This window comes from Panthera tigris, chromosome E3, assembly GCF_018350195.1.
Source record: "Panthera tigris isolate Pti1 chromosome E3, P.tigris_Pti1_mat1.1, whole genome shotgun sequence".
In the NCBI taxonomy this organism is placed as follows: Eukaryota; Metazoa; Chordata; class Mammalia; order Carnivora; family Felidae; genus Panthera; species Panthera tigris.
The window spans coordinates 19,693,679-19,715,502 of NC_056675.1; the positions used below are offsets into that span (position 1 = coordinate 19,693,679).

At 44.2% G+C, this 21,824-nt stretch overlaps 1 protein-coding gene across 1 annotated transcript in view; it reads right to left on the reverse strand.

Annotated features, from left to right (window-relative positions):
- Positions 1 to 21,824, reverse strand: part of KATNIP (katanin interacting protein) — a 193,290-nt gene that overhangs the window by 94,977 nt on the left and 76,489 nt on the right. The window contains 1 exon segment of the mRNA XM_042972321.1: positions 74 to 341. Within this exon segment, the coding sequence (XP_042828255.1) occupies positions 74 to 341 (268 nt within the window).

Here is a 21,824-nt window from a genome sequence, read left to right on the forward strand (position 1 = left end):
CTGGAAACACAAGTCCTGCTCTTAGGCCCAGAGCCACCAAAGGCAAAGAAATGCCACATAAGGCAGAGCTCACTTTTGGAAGCTGGGTTAAATTCCAGCACCACGAGGGGGTCTGGCCCCCGGGGAGGGCGTCCTTCCATCTCCTGGTCCTTGGGAACGTCCTTCTGCACCGAGTCCCCACTGGAAGGGGCGGGGTCATCTCTGCAGTGGCCCCCCAGCACCTGCTCCTCGGGCTCTGGCTCCGAGAGCACATCTTCTTCGATAGAGTCATACTCCTCGCTGGAACCATCTTTTTGTTTCCTTTGTAGATTTACACTAAGTTCCAGGCTTTTTCTTAGCTCCTGCCAAAAGTCAAGAAGAGAGGCAAAAAATGAAATATGTTACTTTGAGAAGAACTCATCTGAAAATGGATCATTAGAACCGAGGGACTATTCCCAGCAAACGAACATTTACCAAAATCATCTTGACACACGTGTTGGCATCGCTCGGAAGATACGAAAGGGACAAATGAGCCACTCTCCAGCAGGGCGGTAATTACAGTATGAATTGTGGTCACACGCCTGGGATGTCACTAAGAGTGTACGTGTGTGTGCGCGGGTGTGCGTCACAAGTGTTTTGGTTTGGGGCTCCTGTAAACAGACTGTGGGGTCCCACCTCCCCCCACATCAGCGTCTCCGATTCGGTGGGTCCTGGATGAGGCCCCAGGAGATGCGCTTCTAACGAGGTGATGTTAATGCTGCTGGTCCAGGGACCACACTTTGAATATGAGATCCCAAAGGCCTCCAAATGATCCTGAAATTCCAGACGGTAAAATGTCTGGCAGAGAGTTGTGGGGGGGGCTATAAGAGTTGTGGGGGGGCTATCCTATGTACTGAAGGATGTTTAGAAGCACCTAAGACGTCCTAAGATTTAGCTAGAATACTTTGACCATCTTAGATAAACCATTGTAAAAATACCCGACAGTAGAAATATAATGGACACCAAATGTGCTGCTTGTGGGGACTCGGGAAATAAGGAGCATGTTACGGAAACTAGGGGAGGGGGAGTCCCATGACGTAGCGGCAGGATCTTAGCCGAACTGTGTCTACGGCTATGTGAGAAGTAGTGCGTGGAACGGAGATTTGATGATGTGGGAAACTCTCAGCCTGTCTAGGTTGCAAAGGATGCTAAAATGAGGAGATTCACGGTCAGAAAAACACGCTCGGGAGAGAAGCCTGAGCATGGCTGGACAACCTTTCGCTAGTTACTGGAAAAGGATCCAAAGTTTGGAGTATTCAATCATGCTGAGGGTTCTCTCGAGACATGGGACTCATGGATCCTTGGAGACATCTCAGCAGAAGCCAGGAATAGAGGGAAATTCTCCAGGAGAGATCTGTGAAGCAACCTCTTGTCTAATGGAGGGAATCCTGGAGACGTACATAGGAGACCATATGGTTTTTGAGAATGGCATACCAGTGCAAACACTGGCAGCTGGTACCAAACGGAAGAGAGGAAGGACGCAATACAAGTAGGCTTCCCACTCTCCAAATTCTACGGTCAGGAAGCATGAGGCTCTGTGCTGACAGTGTGGAGCCTGCTTGGGATTCGCTTTCTCCCTCTCTCTCTCTCTCTGCACCTCCCCTGCTCGTGTTCTCTCTCTCTCAAATAAAAATAAATAAAATTAAAAAAAAAAAAAACAGATCACTATGGCTCTTGGGTACCGAGTGGAATTTGAGAGGTGGGGCCAGGATGGAAACAGGGCACACAGGTACAGCAGCAGTGGGGGAAGGCGGAGGTGGCTGCGGAGGTGGGGACAGCAGGTGCATTTGGAGATGCGTTTTGGAGGCAGAGATGACAAACGATGGGCTAGAAATGAACAGGGTATATACACCCTTTGACCAAATCTCTCTGAGAATTATCCCTCAGTCCTAATATACGAAGGTCATGGAGGGATCCTTGATAATAGAGAATGATCTTGAGGGATCCTTGACAATGGAGAAGGAGCTCAATGTGCAACGAGAAGAGGTAGGTTCAATGGTGCGTCGAGTGGCACCAACGGAGCCCTGAGCAGCCACCACAGAAAACGAGGTAGCTCTCGCGCCCTTACTCAGAAAGATAGGAAGACATACATTTAAGCAAAACCAAGCATGTCAAAAGATGCACACGTAGGATACGTCCAATTGAAAAAAAATGGTTTCTGTGCATGTGTGCAAATATGCCTACAAACAGTCTGGAAAAATAGGGGCGCCTTGGTGGCTCCGTCGGTTGAGCGCCCGACCTCGGCTCAGGTCACGATCTCGCGGTTTGTGAGTTCGAGCCCCGCGTCAGGCTCTGGGCTGACAGCTCGGAGCCTGGAGCCTGTTTTGGATTCTGTGTCTCCCTCTCTCTCTCTCTCTGCCCCTTCCTCTGTTCACGCTCTGTCTCTCTCTCTCTCTCAAAAATTAAAAAAAAAATCCTAAAAAAGTCTGGAAAAATAGTCACCAAATTACTAACAGTGTTCTCTCTGGGGGTGGCATTATGGGAACTTTCTTCTCCATTTTGTTTTACCTTTTTTTTATGTTTATTTATTTATTTTTGAGAGAGAGAGTCTGAACAGGGGAGGGGCAGAGAGAGAGGGAGAGAGAGAATCCCAAGCAGGCTCCACGCTTAGCGCAGAGCCCAACACAGGGGCTCAAACCCATGACCATGAGATCACGACCTGAACTGAAATCAAGAGTTGGATGCTCAACCGACTAAGCCACCCAGGAGCCCCTACTTATTTTCAATTTTTTTTTTTTTATTATTATAAGCACGTTTCCAACTTTGTAATTAGGAGAAAATGATATATTTATATTTATGTTTAAATCCTGTCCGTCACTCTGGCAAATAGGTAAATTCCCCACAGGAATGGTAGAGAGAGTGGGGTAGAGGACCCTGGACAGCCAGTTGTCTGAAAAGGAGCTGCTCTCCATCCCGGACCAAATCTTGTCCCCTCCAAAGAGTGACTCAGAAAAGCAGCAGCGCCTAACTCCGGAAGATGACAGACCAAATGGACCAGATTTCAGAACAACAGACCATCGGGGCGCCTGGGTGGCTCAGTCAGTTGAGCGTCTGATTCTTGATTTTGATCATGATCCCAGGGTCATGGGACTGAGCCCGCGTTGGGCTCTGCACTGAGCAGGAAGCCTGCTTAGGATTCCGTCTCTCTTCCTCTGCCCCTCTCCCTTACTCGGGTGCTCTCTCTCTCTCTCTGTGTCTCTCATAAATAAAGAAAAAAGGAAGGAAGGAAGGAAGGAAGGAAGGAAGGAAGGAAGGAAGGAAGGAAAGAAGGAAAGAAAGAGAAAGAAAGAAAGAAAGAAAGAAAGAAAGAAAGAAAGAAAGCAAGCAAGCAAAGCAAAGCAGGCCACCAATTCTAACAGGAAGAAACTCAGGGAATATAGCACTCCCGAGCCTTTCTCAGTAAAAAAAAAAAAAAACAACAAACCTCCCAGAACAAAATCCAAACAATGCACGGTGAAATCAAAATAAACAACACGGAGTTGGAGAATCTGTGGTAAAACATCTGACGGTAAACACGGAAGCCATTTAGAGACCAAATAAATACTAGACAATTACGCACACTTGGGTCATGGAACAGAATGCAATGCTCTAAACCTAAGGCCTTAGCTTAGCTCACAAAAGCCAGAAGACAACAGGCAGTGTGGGCGGACCCCCGACCTCATTTTCCAGCCAGTCATTTCAAATCCATCTTTTTTTTTTTTTAATTTTTTTAAATGTTTATTTATTTTTGAGAGACTGAGAGAGACAGAGCATGAGTGGGGGGGGGGGGGTAGGGGGACAGAGAGAGAGGGAGACACAGAATGTGAAGCAGGCTCCAGGCTCCGAGCTGTCAGCACAGAGCCCGACACGGGGCTCAAACCCATGAACCGTGAGATCATGACCTGAGCTGAAGTCTGGCGCTTAACCAACTAAGCCACCCGGTGCCCCTTCAAATCCATCTTAAATGGAAACACAGAGTTTTTAAAAATGGCAACTCTAACCTGTAAATTTTTTTTTTCGTAATTTATTAAACCGATGAAATATTTTTAAATTTTTAAAAAATGTTTATTTATTTTGAGAGAAAGAGAGGGAGAGGCAGGAAGACGGGAAGAGAGAGAATCCCAAGCAAGCTCCACACTGTGAGTGCAAAACCTGATGCAGGGCTTGAACTCACGAACCATGAAATCACGACCAGAGCCGAAATCAAGAGTCAGATGCTTAACCGACTGAGCCACCCAGGTGCCCCCTGATGAGATATTTTTAAAAACCTCTTGTGATCAAAAATTTGAATTTTGGGGTGCCTGCGTGGCTCAGTTGGTTAAGTGTTCGACTTCAACTCAGGTCATGATCTCACGGTTTGTGAGTTCTGTCCCCACGTCGGGCTCCCTGCTGTTGGCACAGACCCTGCTTTGGATCCTCTGTCTCTCTGTCTCTCTCTCTCTTTGCCCCTCCCCTGCTCATGCAGAGCATACTCACTCTCTCTCTCTCTCAAAAATAAATAAACATTAAAAGAAAAAAAAGAAATTTGAATTCAATAATTCCTCCCATTTCAATTTGGTTTTTTGCTTTTGTTAAATTAGTGCAACTTTCAACGCCATAATTGTATTTACAAAATACATAGGAAAAAGAAGCCTAGATTCTGCACAGCTGGTATCTTCTTCACAAAGGAAAATAACACACTTGCTCGCACTGGATGAGCCAACTTTAGGAACCTATGCTCTTATGATGCCCACGTGATTCAAAACCATCTGTTCCAGGGCAAAGGGGAGACAGAGTAAGTAGCAATGCTCCCCCGGGAAAGCCGTTCAAAACCTTTCCATCTGGAAAGATGAAGACCTTGAACTGGTCGCTTTGAAAGCCAACCTGCCCATACTTCAAACGCATACCATGGAGGGGGATCTACTGGTTGCTTTGAAGCTGTCATCCAGAAATTCCTCTGTGAACACTAACTGTAGGGCTTTGCTTTACGATCTTGTGATTTTGGCGTTCAGTGTTGAAAAGTTTTTGTAAGTTTTTATTTATTTATTTTTGGGAGAGAGAGAGCCAGAGAGGAGAGAGCAGGGGAGGGGCGGAGTGGGAGGGGCAGAGAGAGAGAGGGACAGAGAGAGAATCCCAAGCAGGCTCCGTGTTGCCAGCACAGAGCCCGACCTGGGGCTCGAACTCACAAACCCTGAGCCGAAACAGGGTCGGACTCTTCACCGACTGAGCCAGCCAGGCGCCCCTCAGCGTTCGCTGTTGAAAATGTTAAGTTCACACCCTTGCGACAGAAAGCCCTCTGTACAGAGGCCAGGCGGTAAACACTACGGGTGGAGAACAAATCGGTCTCCTCCTCTCTGGAGAGCCAGGGGCGAGGCGGAGGAAGGAAGAGACACCAGACCACTGGCTAAAACGTGGCAGGGGTTTGACGGTCAGTGGATTAGTGCCTCACGTGCCTGATCGGCCTCCTTCTGCTGGGCTAGGAAGAGAGGGAACCCGGGCGCCACAAAACGTGAAATGTTTGCCGTAATAGTGACCATAACTGTAACATCAACAGCAGTAGCAGCTACCAATTACGAAGCTTTTGTTTCATACGGGCCACCAAGATAACCTCTCTATGCACCTTGTCTCATTGCTGCCCCTCACCATCCCGCTGGGTGCCCTTATCTTATAGGCTCAGGGCACCTATCTAAGTACCAGGGCGAGGTCACGCAGCCAGCCAATGGCAGGGCCCATTTGGATGAATGACCGTCTTGACTCCAAAGTCTGGGCTCTTCACCACGTGCCCGTGTTTATTCCCTGCCCGGTACCAACGCGTCGGAAGCAAGTGGTCCCTCGGGCGGGATGAAAGCGAGGTGCTCGGTGGCTGTCCCCTGGTTTGCATGACAGCCGCCTGTAAGAGCTTTTCACACAAAGCTGCCTTGAGGCCACTAAACATGTTGAAGTGCGTGCTAAGTGCTCGTGGATGAAGCATTAAACCTCTCACGACACTCAGAAAAGGGAACGGCTGGGTCTAGGTTCTGGGCCGGGGGTTCTGGGCCTGACTCCAGACACCCTGTGTCCCCCGGCAAGACTCTGGGCCCAAAGCACCCCCCACACCCACCCTGCTGATGTGGGAAAATGCGGCCTGGCGAGCTGACAAGGTTGCTGAAGGGTCGCAATGAGATAATAGCTATGAATCAGTGCTCCGTGATTGCTTTTCCAGAGGTCTTGCTTTTCCAGAAAATTTCAAATTGAGATGACAGCACGCTCACCTTTGTGTCTCAGACCCTACTGACTTTGCCTACGAGAAGATCGGACGTTTAGACCACGAAGCCGCAACAGATACGCTGACGGTTTTCGAGGAGAAGCAACAGACTCTGGGGTGGAGGTCACTGACCTGCAGCCGGTCCCCCTGCCCCCCCCCCCCCCCAGCAGTGTCTCTCACTTGGTTGGCAGAGTTATAAAATTGGGATCTGGAACGCTCGAAGTCTGGCCCACGGTTAGTTGTAATAATTCCCACTCACGCCTACTGCCTTACACGAACCAGATTTATATTCATCTGCCTGGCCCAGAAAGGGTTTTTACCCCGCCTCAAGGGGTTAATCGACTCATTTGTTTTTCTTTTCACTCACTCATTTATTCAACGAATATTTATTGTTGACTACGCTTATCCCAATAAGTGCGTCTGACTGCTAAATATTAGGGATAGAGGAATGAACCAGGCGGACAGAGTATCTGTTCTCACGGAATTTCTAATCTGGCAACAAAAACAGCCATTTTAGAAGACATTACAGGTGCAACAGGCTTCGAGAGGCCAAACCTGGGGCTTGCCAGCCCACGCCTCAAACCTGGTGGCTCTTGGGTCACAAGCTTTCCAGAATAAAGTGACCTTTAGGGTCCACACCGTGTATTTTTAAAATCACCTTCCCCTACACCAATTCTGGCAAAACTATGGCAAGGAAAATCTGAGTCACATATTATATGCTTCAAATACCCGTGTGGTGTTTAGTTTTTGGTACTTTCTTACTGTCCCATTGAACCTTGGATTGTCTTTTACTAATTTTCATTCAAAGCTAAATTTATTTATGAAGCGCCTTGGAGTTCGGTCTCAAACATCTATCATTATGAAGAAATAAATCTATCCTTGCCTTAGGGAGTGGTGACGTAAGGGAAAGGGCAGGGGCCGTGGAGGCAGAAGGGCACTGCCTGTTTCCTTGGCCGTGAGGCACTTGGCAAACCTCTTGGCATTAGTGTGCCTCACCCGGGCCTGCCCAGAGCAGGGGCTGGTTGTAGGAAACTGCGCAGGGATGAGGGAATAGAGACAAAGTAACGAACAATGCTGCCAGCCGCCTAGAAACTTTGAGGAACCCTCTCCACCCCCAATCACAAACCAGTTAGAGATAAATGACAAGGAAGGGGCGCCTGGGTGGCTCAGTCGGTTAAGCGACCGACTCCATTTCGGCTGAGGTCATGATCTCACGGTTCGTGAGTCCGAACCCCTCTGACAAGCTCCGAGCCTGGAGCCGGCTTCGGATTCTGTGTCTCCCCCTCTCTCTGCCCCTCCCCTGCTCATGCTCTGTCTCTATATGTCTCTCAAAAATAAATAAATGTGAAAGAAAGAAAGAAAGAAAGAAAGAAAGAAAGAAAGAACAATGAAGACACTATACACAGCAAAATTTGTAGGACAAGGACAAAGCAGTGCTCGGAGGAAAATGTATAGACTTAAAATTGTTATATTAGAAAAGAAGATTCATATGTTAGATGTTATGTTAAATAACACGAAATAATGCAAAAATACCTAAGAAATCCTAAGCAGGCTACAAATGCAAGAAATGAACGACATCATTTATTCCACAAGCGATGCAGAGGTCGGTTATTCTTTCCTTTCGTTGAGACTGAAAACGATGCTTTAGTAACTCGGATACCATCCGGTGTCGTCACGTACAGAAATGCTCTCTTGGTTGAACGAATCGCTACATCTCGCACTTCTGGACCCGCGTTTCGTGGGCTGTTGGTGCCTGTTCAGCATCATTCCACATGAATCACTCCTGCACCGCTGGCCTTGTGCCGTCTGACCCTCCTGCCCGGGACCCTGCCTGATGCCATCGGCCAGGCTGTCCTTTGGTCTGAGCTGTCTAGATGGGCATCTCTGGGTGCGTTCAAGGGAACCTCGCCCCCTGATGGCTCTGAATACCAGGGAGGCTAACTCAAGTGCCACTGAGAACGGAGAAAGGGCGCCGCTTCCTGGCATCAGGAACAGACGAAGCTATCCAAACCGGAAGTTGCAAGCTGGCGGTCTCGGGCCAAACCAGCCATGCATTCTGTTTGCTCTATAGAAAATAACGAACCCGTCATCAACATTAAAAAAAAGCAAAAACAAAGCAGGGAGAAGCCGAACGCCAAGAAACCCAGACACCTGGCTTCTCTTAAAACTGGAAAGCCCTAGGGGCGCCTGGGTGGCGCAGTCGGTTAAGCGTCCGACTTCAGCCAGGTCACGATCTCGCGGTCCGTGAGTTCGAGCCCCGCGTCAGGCTCTGGGCTGATGGCTTGGAGCCTGGAGCCTGTTTCGATTCTGTGTCTCCCTCTCTCTCTGCCCCTCCCCCGTTCATGCTCTGTCTCTCTCTGTCCCAAAAATAAAATAAAATAAAAAAAAAAAACAAAAAAAAAACTGGAAAGCCCGGTACCCCTGGGCCCTTGTGTCCACACGACTGCCCAGCTGTGTCCACAGTGTTCTCTATATCCCCACCGCTCCCTGCCATGCCCGGACACCCAGGCCAAGGGCGGTGCTTGTTACTTGCCTGCCTCACTCCTGTCATTTAAAATACTCATTTCAGTTGGCACCATGTGCCAGCTATCCCAGTATTTCAGGATCCAAACTCCATCCCCCACGCTGATTTTTCTACCACAAGCAGCAAAGAGTCTTGTCAGCTTATGTGTTAGACTCCAAACTCTGACTCATAGTTTGGAAAATACTGTCACCGGGACGTGATGACTGAACTCAGCTTGTGTGGGCTGGCCGGGGTGCCTAATCAATATCTATACCAGCCCCTCGTTCACTGACCACATCAGCCAATGATTCAATTCACTGGCTTAATGAAGATTTATTTGCAAATGGACTCTATGCCAGGCGCTTCTCTAGGGACCAGAGATCCTGCAGGCAGAGACGATGCACATCTCTGCCATCATGAAGCTTAGATCTGGGGTGAGGGAAGGGTGTTGCAAGCCCTGAATATGTAACTTTCTTACTACCTACAGAAAGAGTCCCCGGGGTGAGTGGACACTCCATGAATATTATGTAACCTCGACTCCTACGGATATTGTCAGCAGGAACAGAGTTTTCCTATAAACTCCATCAAATCTTTACAATTTCAGAGCTGACAGGCACAGGAAATATCTAATCTACCCCTTCTTGGTGATTGAGAGGAAAGGGCGTCCTGAAGGAGTGACGCCTGGCCAAGGCCCCAAAGTTTATGTAAAGCCCAAAATACCCTCTCGAGGCTTACTGAATCTCAGCCACTAGCTCCTTTTGGCTCTGTGAAAAGGAGTCACAAGCTGCAACGTCTTCAGACGATGTAATGTAGCATAAAATGGCAATGGGAGGGTGAGTGTCACACATTAGGGAGCGGTGGGGACAAGGGCAGATGGGAGAGTGCGTGCTCAGAAGAAAAGTTTTCTAATTCAAAATAGAACAGGACTTCCAGGGAGGATGGCAGAGTAGGAGAGCTTTAAGCTCACTTCGTCTCCCACATACAACTAGATAACACCCGCATCGGTGTAAATAACCCAGAAAAAAATGACCCAAAGACCGGCAGAACAGGCGGCTAAATACAGAGAAGAGGCCACGTCGAAGAAAGGAGGAAGAACAGAGACAGTCAGGAGCTAAATGCACCCGCAGGACTGTCCGTGAGAGGGACCGAGGGAGGGATGCTGTAGGTGCAGAGGAGGGAGAGAAACAGACCCTCGCACCAGGCACCCCAAGTGTGGGGAACCTGCACGGGGAAGATGAGTCCCCATAACATCTGGCTTTGAAAACCAGAGGGGCCAATCCTTGTGGGTTCTTATAATCGGTGAGACTTAATCACCTGGAACTTTAAAGATCAGTGGCTCAGCTCTGGAAGAACCAAGAAGGCGAGAGGAAACTGAGTTCCTGCCCTTAAAGAGACAGCACAACAAACATGCCTGTGGAGATACAGCGCAGAAGCAGCAGTTTGAAAAATGCCTGGGGTGTACACGAGGGAGACTTGTTTATTCATCTCAGAGCGTGGGCTGGAGGGGCAGGGACCTTTAGGAGGCTTCTCCAGGAACAAAGGAGATGGCCAGTGCCATTTCCCTCCCATGACCCCAGCCTGGACCTGTGGATGCCTGTGGGAAGGGCACAGTGCCAACAATTCCCACCTAGCTTGCTAACAGTGGGCTGGCCCCGACGTTCTCCTGTGGACACGCCCCTTCAATATGCCCTTGGCCGGAACCCGTCCAAAATGTTGCCACCAGCCCGGTAGTGTGTAAACAGCCCCACAAGGGGCTAGTGGCACTAAAAGTGACTCCTGCCCCGGGGGCAGGGGGGAGATAACCACACACACCACTCCAACTGCAGACCCGGCAGCGGACTGCGGGCAGACATCCGGTCTGACCACAGGCCCTGCCCACCAACAAAAGCTTCTTAGGGGACGACACAGGGAAAGCATCCTGCAGTTCAGTGCTACTGCATCTCTGGCAAATGCCTGGTCTGACTCAACGCAAGCCCCAGGTAGCCCCACGCTGGCCTACTAACAACACAGGGAACAAACCCTGCCCTAAACAGGCAAAGAGAGCCACTGAAGATAACTGGACTGAAGGGAACAGTGGCTCGGCCACAACAGGAGGGGGCATGTAACACATAGGAGACACCCCTGAAGCATCAGGTTCCAGAAAACCGGGGACACTGAGCTGAGGGGTCACTGTAGGACCTCTTCTTCAAAAGGCCACTGCTTTCAAGAGCAAGAGATATAGCTGAGTTTTGTAACACGCAGAAACAGACACAGAGAGACAAAATGAGGAAGCAGAGGAATATTCCCAAATGAAAGAATGGGACAAAGTCACAGCAAGAGACATAAATGAAACAGAGAGGAGTAGCCTGCCTCGTAGAGAATTTCAAATAACGGTTCAAAAGATACTCACCGGACTTAAGAGTGGGGGGACTTCACTGAGACTTAACGAAGAGATAGGAAGCACAAATGAACAGATCAGAGGTGAAGAGCTCAATAACTGAAATGAGAAACACACTAGAGGGAATAAACATTAGACTAGAAGAAGGAGAAGAATGGATTAGCAAACTAGAGGACAGAGTCACGGAAAGCAATCGAGGTGAACAGGAGAGAGAGAAAAGAATAATAATAAAAAATGAGAGTAGATTAAGGGAACTCGGCAACACCATCAAGCCTAATAACAGTCACAATACGGGGATCCCAGAAGGAGAAGAGAGAAAATTGATTTGAAGACATAATTGCTGAAAACCGGGGAGGCACAGAGAGCCCCCAACAAAAATCAACCCAGTGAGGTTCACCTCAAGACATGCAGTTATTAAAGTAGCAAAAAGTTGGGCGCCTGGGTGGCTCAGTCGGTTAAGCGGCCGACTTCGGCTCAGGTCATGATCTCGCGGTCCGTGAGTTCGAGCCCCACATCAGGCTCTGTGCTGACAGCTCAGAGCCTGGAGCCTGTTTCGGATTCTGTGTCTCCCTCTCTCTGACCCTCCCCTGTGCATGCTCTGTCTCTCTCTGTCTCAAAAATGAATAAATGTTAAAAAAAAAAAAAAAAGTAGCAAAAAGTAGTGATGATGAGATAACTTTAAAAGCAGCAAAGGGGGCGCCTGGGTGGCTCAGTCGGTTAAGCGGCCGACTTCGGCTCAGGTCACGATCTCGCACTCTGTGAGTTCGAGCCCCACGTCGGGCTCTGTGCTGACAGCTCAGAGCCTGGAGCCTGTTTCAGATTCTGTGTCTCCCTCTCTCTCTGACCCTCCCCCGTTCATGCTCTGTCTCTCCCTGTCTCAAAAATAAATAAACGTTAAAAAAAAAAATTTTTAAAGCAGCAAGGGAGAAATAGAAAAACATTCCATACTCACGGATTGGAAGAACTAATATTGTTAAAATGTTGATACTAATTCAAAGCAATTTACATATTCAATGCAATCCCTGTCAAATAACACCAGCATTCTTCACAGAGCTAGAACCAACAATCCTCAAATTTGAATGGAACCAGAAAAGACCCCGAATAGTCAAAGTAATGTTGAAAAAGAAAAACAAAGCTGGAGGCATCATAACTCCAGACTTCAAGCTACATCCCAAGGCTGTAATCATCAAGACAGTATGGTACTGGCACAAGAACAGACTCACAGATCAGTGGAACAGAATAGAGAACCCAGAAATGGAGACACAAATGTATGGCCTAATCTATGACAAAGCAGGAAAGAATATTCAATGGAAAAAAGATAGTCTCTTCAGCAAATGGTGTTGGCAAAACAGCGACACAGAAAAATGAACCTGGACCACTTTCTTACACCAGACACAAAAATAAACTCAAAATGGATGAAAGACCTAAATGTAAGACAGGAAGCCATCAAAAGCCTAGAGGAAAAAACAGGCAACAACTTCTTTGACCTCGGCTACACCAACTTCTTACCTGACTTGTCTCCAGAGGCAAGGGAAACAAAAGCAAAAATGAACTACTGGGACCTCATCAAGATAAAAAGCTTCTACACAGCTAAGGAAACGGTCAGTGAAACCAAAAGGCAACCGACAGAATGGGAGAAGATATTTACAAATGACATATCAGATAAAGGGTTGGTACCCAAAATCTATAAAGAACTTACCAAACAACACCCGAAAAACAAATAATCCAGTGAAGAAATGGGCAAAAGACATGCATAGACACTTTTCCAAAGAAGACATCCAGATAGCCAACCAACACATGAAAAAATGCCCAACATCACTCTTCATCAGGAAGCTACAAATCAAAACCACAATGAGATACCACCTCACACTTGTCAGAATAGCTAACATTAACAACTCAGGAAACTACAGATGTTGGTGAGGATGTGGAAAAAGGGGAATTTGCACTGCTTTTCGGAATGCAAACCGGTGCACTCTGGAAAGCAGTATGGTGGCTCCTCAAAAAATTAAAAATAGAACTACCCTACAACCCAGCAATTGCACTACTAAGTATTTATCCAAAGGATAAAAAAAAAGCTAACTAGAAGGGCACATGCACCCCAATGTTCACAGCAGCACTACTGACAATAGCCAAATTATGGAAAGAGCCCAAATGTTTATTGACTGACAAATGGATAAAGAAGATATTGTATATATATGGAATATTACTCGGTGATCAAAAAGGATGAAATTGTGCCATTTGCAACAATGTGGATGGAGCTAGAGTGTATTATATTAAGCGAATTAAGTCAGAAAAAGACAAATATCATATGATTTCACAAATATGTGGAATTTAAGAAACAACACAGATGAACATAGAGGAAGGGAGGCAAAAATAAGATAAAAACAGAGGGAGACAAACCATAAGAGACTCTTGAATACAGAGAACAAAGTGAGGGTTGCTGGAGGGGTACTGGGTGGGAGGATGGACATTAAGGAAGGCACTTGTTAGGATGAGCACTGGGTGTTATATGTAAGTGATGGATCACTAAATTCCATTCCTGGAAAAATAAAAATAAATAAAGACAAAAACTTTAAAATGTAAAAAGTAGCAAGGGAAAAGAAAACAGTCATGTACAAGGGAAACCCCAGAAGGCTTTCAGCAGATTTCTTAGCAGAGACCTCTTAGGCCAGAAAGAGTGGTATGATACATTCAAAGTGCTCAAAACAAAACAACCTGCCACCAAGGACACTCTATCCAGCAAGGCTATCATTCATAATAGAAGGAGAGATAAAGAGTTTCCTAGACAAAAGTTAAAGAAATTCATGACCACTAAACCAGCCCTACAAGAAATGTTAAAAGGGGACTCTTTGAGTGAAAAGGAAAGACCGGAAGTAAGAGTCAGAAATGTAGGGAGCACAAAAACAGTAAAATTAAGTACGTCGGTAAAAATCAGTCAAGGGATTCACAAAATAAAAGGATGTGAAGTATGATACCATATACCCAAAACTGGGGGGGGGGGGGCGGTGAGAGGATTAAAGAATGGGTTCAAACATAAGCAACCATCAACTTTATGATATAGAGTGCATATGCATTAGATGTTACATACAAATCTTTGATTTGGTAACCACAAATAAAAAAAAAAACCAGTAACAGCTAAGCAAAAAATAAAGAGAAAGGAATCCAAGTATACTAAAGAAAGCCAGCTAACAGTGAGAAAAAAAAAAAAAAAAGAGCAAGAGAAGAGTAAGAACGTACCTATCAACAATTACTTTGGAACAAATGGTCCAATGAAAAGACACAGGGTATCAGAGTGGATAAACAAACAAGACCCATTCATATGCTGCCTACAAGAGACTCATTTCAGACCTAAAGACACATGTAGCTTAAAAGGAAAGGGAAGGAAGAGCATTTATCATGCAAGAGGAAGGGAAAAGAAAGCTTTGGGTAGCAGCAATACTTACATCAGACAAAACAGACTTTAAAACAAAGACTGTAACAAGAAACAAAGAAGGACACTATATAATCATAAAGGGAACGATTCACCAAGAAGCTGTAACAATTATGAATATTTGCATACCCAACATAGGAGCACCCAAATACATAAAGCAGCTAATAACAAACATAAAGGAAGTAATTGATAGTAATATAATAATAGTAGGGGACTTTAACACCATACTTATATCAATGGATAGATCATCTAAACAGAAAGCAACAAGGAAACAGTGGCTTTGAATGACATTGGACCAGATGGATCTAACAGATATAATCAGAATATTACATCCTGAAGCGGCAGAATACCCAATCTTTTCAAATACACATAGAACATTTTCCAGAATAAGTCATCTATTAGGCCACAAAACAAGTCTCAACAAATTTAAAAAGATTGAAGTCATACCATGCATCTTTTCTGACCACAATGCTTTTGTAAAACTAGAAATGAACCATGAGGAAAAAAATCTAGAAAGAACAGAAATATATGGAGGTTAAATAACATGCTGCTAAACAGTGAATGGGCTAACCAAGAATTCAGAGGAAATTAAAAAATACATGGAGACAAGTGAAAATGAAAACACAAAGGCCCAAAACTCTTGGGATGCAGCAAAGCTGTTCCAAGAGGCAAGTTTATGGCAATACAGATCTACCTCAGAAAGCAAGCAAAATCTCAAATAAACAACCTAATCTTACACCTAAAGGAACTATAAAAAAGGACAAACAAAACCCAAAACCATAGAAGGAAGGAAATAACGAAAATTGGAGCACAAATAAATGAAATAGAAACTTAGAAAACAATAGAACGGATCAACGAAACCAGGAGCTGGTTCTTTGAAAAGGATCAACAAAATGGATATACCTAGCCAGACTCATCAGAGAGAGAGAGAGAGCGAGAGAGAGAGAAGACTCAGAGAAACAAAATCAGAAATGAAACAGGAGAAATAACAACAGAAGGGCACCTGGGTGGCTCAGTTGGTTGAGCGTCCGACTTCAGCTCAGGTCACGATCTCACGGTTCGTGAGTTCAAGCCCCACACTGGGCTTTGTGCTGACAGCTCAGAGACTGGAGCCTGCTTCGGATTCTGTGTCTCACTCTCTCTCTGCCCCTCCCCTGCTCATGCTCTGTCTCTCTCTCTCAAAAATAAATAATCATTAAAAAAGAAAGAAAGAACAACAGATACCACTGAAACACAAAGGATTATAAGAGAATATTATGCAAAATTATATCAACAAATTGGACAACCTAGAAGAAATGGATAAATTCCTAGAAACAGATAATCAACCTCCCAAAACTGAACCAGAGAGAAACAGAAATTTGAACAGACTGGGGTGCCTGGGTGGCTCAGTCAGTTGAGTGTCCAGCTTTGGCTCAGGCCATGATTTCACAGTTCATGAGTTCAAGCCCCACGTTGGGCTCTGTGCTGATAACTCAGAGCCTGGAGCCTGCTTCAGATTCTGTGTCTCCCTCTCCTTCTCTGCCTCTACCCTGTTTGTGCTGTCTCTTGCTCTCAAAAACAAGAAGACATTAAAAAAAAAAAGAAAAGAAAGGAAATTTGAACAGACTGATTACTAGCAATGAAACTGAATCAGTAATCAAAAAAACTTCCAACAAACAAGTGTCCAGGACCAGATGGCTTCACAGGTGAATTCCACCAAATATTTAAAGAATTAATAGCTATTCTTCTCAAAGAATAGAAGAAGGAAAACTGCCAGAAAAAAACAGAAGAGGAAGAAAAACTTCCAAATCCATTCTATGAGGCCAGCATTATCCTGACACCAAAACCAGATAAAGACACTACCAAAAAAAAAGAAAATTACAGGCCAATGTCTCTGATGAACACAGATGCAAAAATCCTCAACAAAATATTAGCAAACTGAATCCAACAATACCTTAAAGAAATCATTCACCACGATCAAATGGGATTAATTCCTGGGATGCAAGGTGGTTCAATACTCACAAATCAATCAACATGATACACTGCATCAACAAAAGAAAGGATCAAAACCATATGGTCATTTCAATTGATGCAGAAAAAGCATTTGACAAAGTACAATATTCATTCATGATAAAAACTGTCAACAAAGTAGGTTTAGAGGAAACATAACTCAACATAATAAAGGCCATATATGAAAAATTCACAGCTAACATCATCCTCTAAAACCTGAGAGCTTTTCCCCTAAGGTCAGGAACAAGACAGGGATGTCCACTCTCACCACTTTTATTCAACATAGTACTTTGAAGTCCTAGCCTACGCAATCAGATAAGAAAAAGAAATAAAAGGCATCCAAACGGGTAAGGAAGAAATAAAACTTTCACTATTTGCAGATGACATGATACTATATAGAGAAAACCCTCAAGATTGCACTAAAAATCTACTAGCACTGATACATGAATGCAGTAAAGTCACAGGATACAAAATCAATACACACAAATATGTTGCATTTCTATACACTAACAATGAAATAGCAAAAAGAGAAATTAATAACCCCAATTACAATTGTACAAAAAATAAAAAAATACCTTGGAATAAAATTAACCAAGGGAGTGAAAGGCCTGTACTCTGAAAACTATAAAACACTGATGAAAGAATTTGAAAATGACACAAACAAATGGAAAGATATTCCATGCTCACAGATTGGAAGAACAAGTATTGTTAAAATATCCATACCACTCAAAGCAATCTACAGATTTAATGCAAAACCCATCAAAATACCAACAGCATTCTTCACAGAACTAGAACAAATCATCTGAAAATTTGTAGGGAACCACAAAAGACCCTAAATAGCCAAAGCAGTCTTGAAAAAAACACAAAACTGGAGGTATCACATTCCCAGATTTCAAGATATGCTACAAAGCAGTAGTAATTAAAACAATATGGTACTGGCACAAAAACAGACACATAGATCGATGGATCAGAATAGAAAACCTAGAAATAAACCCACAGTGTTACGGCCAATTAAACTTTGACAAAGTGCGAAAGAATATCTAATGGAAAAAAGACAATCTCTTCAACAAATGGTGTTGGGGAAACATAACAGCAACATGCAAAAGAATGGAACTGGACCTCTTTCTTACACCACACACAAAAATAAACTCAAAATGGATGTGAGACCTGAAACCATAAAAATCCTAGAAGAGAGTACAGGCAGCAATGTCTTTCTCCATATGTCTATAACCACTTCTTTCTAAATATGTCTCCTGAGGCAAGAGAAACAAAAGCAAAAATAAACTATTGGGACTTCATCAAAACAAAAACCTTCTGCATAGCAGAGGAAACCATCAACAACACTTAAAACACAATGTATTGGGGCGCCTGGGTGGCGCAGTCGGTTAAGCGTCCGACTTCAGCCAGGTCACGATCTCGCGGTCCGTGAGTTCGAGCCCCGCGTCGGGCTCTGGGCTGATGGCTCGGAGCCTGGAGCCTGTTTCCGATTCTGTGTCTCCCTCTCTCTCTGCCCCTCCCCCGTTCATGCTCTGTCTCTCTCTGTCCCAAAAATAAATAAAAAACGTTGAAAAAAAATTTAAAAAAAAAAAAACAAAAAAAAAACACAATGTATTGAATTGGAAAAGATATGTCTGCAAATGACATATCCAATAAAGGGGCAGTATCCAAAAATGTAAAGAACTGATACAACTCAACACCAGAAAGAAAGAAAGAAAGAAAGAAAGAAAGAAAGAAAGAAAGAAAGGAAGGAAGGAAGGATGGAAGGACGAACCCAATACAAAATGGGCAGAAGACATGAACAGACACTTCTCCAAAGAAGACATCCAGATGGCCAACAGACACATGAAAAGATGCTCAACATCACTCATCAGGGAAATGCAAATCAAAACCACAATGAGAGATCGCCTCATACCTGTCGGAATGGCTGATATCAAAAACACAAGAAACCACAAATATTGTTGAGGATGTGGAGAAACGGGAAGTCTGCTGCACTGCTGGTGGGCATGCAAACTGGTACGGCCACTGTGGAAGACAGTATGGAGTTTCCTCAAAAAAGTAAAAATTGAATTGCCATATGATCCAGTAATCCCACTATTGGGTATTTACCCAAAGAATATGAAAACGCTAATTTACTAATTTGAAAAGATACAGGCACCTCTATGTTTATTGCAGCATTATTTACAATGGCCAAATTATGGAAGCAGCCCAAGTATCCACTGATAGATGAATGGATACACAAGAGTGTGTGAGTGTGTGTGTGTGTGTGTGTGTGTACACGTCTACACAATGGAATATTACTCATCCATAAAAAAGAATGAAATCTTGGGGTGCCTGGGTGGCTCGGTCGGTTAAGCGACCGGCTTCGGCTCAGGTCATGATCTCGCGGTCTGTGGGTTCGAGCCCCACGTCGGGCTCCGTGCTGACAGCTCGGAACCTGGAGCCCGCTTTGGATTCTGTGTCTCCCTCTCTCTCTGCCCCTCCCCCGTTCATGTTCTGTCTCTCTCTGTCTCAAAAATAAATAAACATTAAAAAAAATTAAAAAAAAAAAAAGAATGAAATCTTCCCATTTGCAACAATACGGGTAGATTCAGAGGATACGGTGCTAAGTGAAATCAGTCAGGTAGAGAAAGTCCAATACCACGTGATTTTACTCATATGTGGAATTAAAACAAAACAAAACAAATGAACAAAGAAAAAAGAGACAAACCAGAAAACGGACTCTTCACTATAGAGAACAAACTGATGGTCACCAGAGGGGAGATGGGTGAATTAGGTGAAGGGTACACGTACGCACCTGAAACTAATTTAACGCTGCACGTTAACTACACTGGAATTAAAACAGAACAGCCAACAAGACACATCGGTGAGCTAAACCTGGCCCCCGCAGTCAGGGATCCAGGACCTCCCCGCTGGCCATACCTACTTCTTTAAAAAAATTTTTAATGTTTATTTATTTTTGAGACAGAGAGGCAGAGAGACAGAGTGTGAGCGGGAGAGGGACAGAGAGAGACGGAGACACAGAATCCGAAGCAGCCTCCGGGTTCTGAACTGTCAGCACAGAGCCCGACATGGGGCTCGAACCCACGAACTGCAAGACCGTGACCTGAGCCGAAGTTGGACACTTAACCTGCTGAGCCACCCAGGTGCCCCTGGCCACACCTATTTCTATTCATCATTGTATTTCTACCCTTATCCTGAATTCCAGCATAATTTTTTCAAGTCATAACTAATAAATCCTCTCCTACATGCCCCTATTTTCTCTGGGTTGCTTTTTTTTTTTTCCTTTTCCAGTTTGAAACATACTTTGAACGTGACCAAAGTGAGAAAAACAAAATGTGAAGGGTTCATATTCATTTTCTTAATATAATTATGTATTGATACAGTAACACAAAGTTAATTTCCTATCTAAAATTCATCTCTTTAATCAAAAACCTAAATAAAATAATTTTCTATGAAAATATTTCTAAAATACATTAAGACTTTCCCGTCTTCTTTAAAAGAGTGTGTTGAACATCACTTGGTCTTTTCTTGATACTAATGGTCAAAATTCTGGATAGAAATTGATCTATAATAGAGAAGATGCTGTCAGGAGCTATTATGGTTTTGTATCTTTCATTTGTTATTTTAAGCAATATGCTCTGTCACCAGAAGTATAGGATATGGTTTTGAAGACAAGGGCAGAGCCCCTCTCATCCTTTTCTGGCTTTTGTGAACCTCCTGGGTTTTTGTTGTTGTTTTATTTTGTTTTTTACTTTATAGTTATCCTAATTTTGTATGATGGAGATGAGATTCTAACTTTGAATTTTAAAGCTCCTTTTTTGGGGGGTGGGGGGGCGCCTGGGTGGCTCAGTCCGTTAAGCAACCGGCTCTTGCTTTCAGCTCAGGTCATGTTTTCATGGTTCATGAGTTCAAGCCCCACACTGGGCTCCACGCTAACACCACAGAGCCTGCTTGAGATTCTCTCTCTCCTTCTCTGCTGCTCGTATGCTCTGGGTCTCTCTCTCTCTCTTAGAATAAAATAAATAAACTTAAAGACTTTTAAACTTTTTTTTATAGTCCCCAGTTCCAACTCACAAAGTGCAAATTATCTCCAAAACTTTCCTTCTGTATGAGGTAAACTGAAATCTTCAGTCCTTCCGATTCACAATCACTGGGAATTCTTTTGTTAAAAACTATGCTATCTCCTATATACAACTTCTGTATCTTAAAAATTAGCTCTAAAATATGCATTTCAAATATTCTACACGATTCTTACAGAATCAAAAATTGAGATCCACAGCTGTCTTTTCCCTAAAACTGGGGTTCTCAAACATGGTGAAATGTTTGCAAAATGTGGGCTACTTCAAACAAACAAACATGCCTGAGCCCAAGCCCAGGATCAAAATCTGAACCTCTAGAAGATAGAACCTGTGCATTTGTGTTTATTTTATTTAGTTATTAGCTTTTTACTTTTCACGTTGTGCTTATTGTAGATTTCTTATGCTGTTTGTAAGAAATAACAGAGAGAGAGAGAGATCCTATGTACCCTTCAGTCAGTTTCCCCCATGGTAGCATCTTGCATAATTAAAGCACAAAAGCACAATCAGGAAATTGACATCAATATAATCCTACAGAGTTTTTAAAACTAGGTCTCCTTAAAAGGAAACTCTTCTCTTTTTCTCTTTGCTGATGCTTAGCTCTACTGAAGCGGCCTATCCCCCTCCTTAATGTGCTAGCTTTAAAAAAACAAACAAACTTTTTATTTTGAAAAAAAGGTAAAACCCACAGAAAATATATCTGAATACTATAATGGGAAGGGTATAATGAATACCCACATACCCTCCACCTACATTCATTGGTTCTTCACCAATTCTGGGCAGCCCTGAGAACTGGAGCCTTCTCTTACATAAACAGAACAGACAGAATTATCAAATTCAGGAAATTTAACAACCATACAATATTATCTAATATAATGTAGTTCATTTTCAAATTCGTTAATTTCCCAAAACCATCCTTAAATTTAGGGCAATTAGCAACCCCAACAGCCCCCTGCCCCCCGCCCCCCAACAAGGATCTCATGTGGGGTAACTGTGATATGCTGTTAGCCTCTTTTTTGTTTTTTTTTAATGTTTATTTATTTCTGAGACAGAGAGAGACACAGCATGAGTGGGGGAGGGGCAGAGAGAGAGGGAGACACAGAATCGGAAGCAGGCTCCAGGCTCTGAGGTGTCAGCACAGAGCCCGACGCGGGGCTCGAACTCACAGACCGTGAGATCGTGACCTGAACCGAAGTCAGTCGCTCAACCGACTGAGCCACCCAGGCACC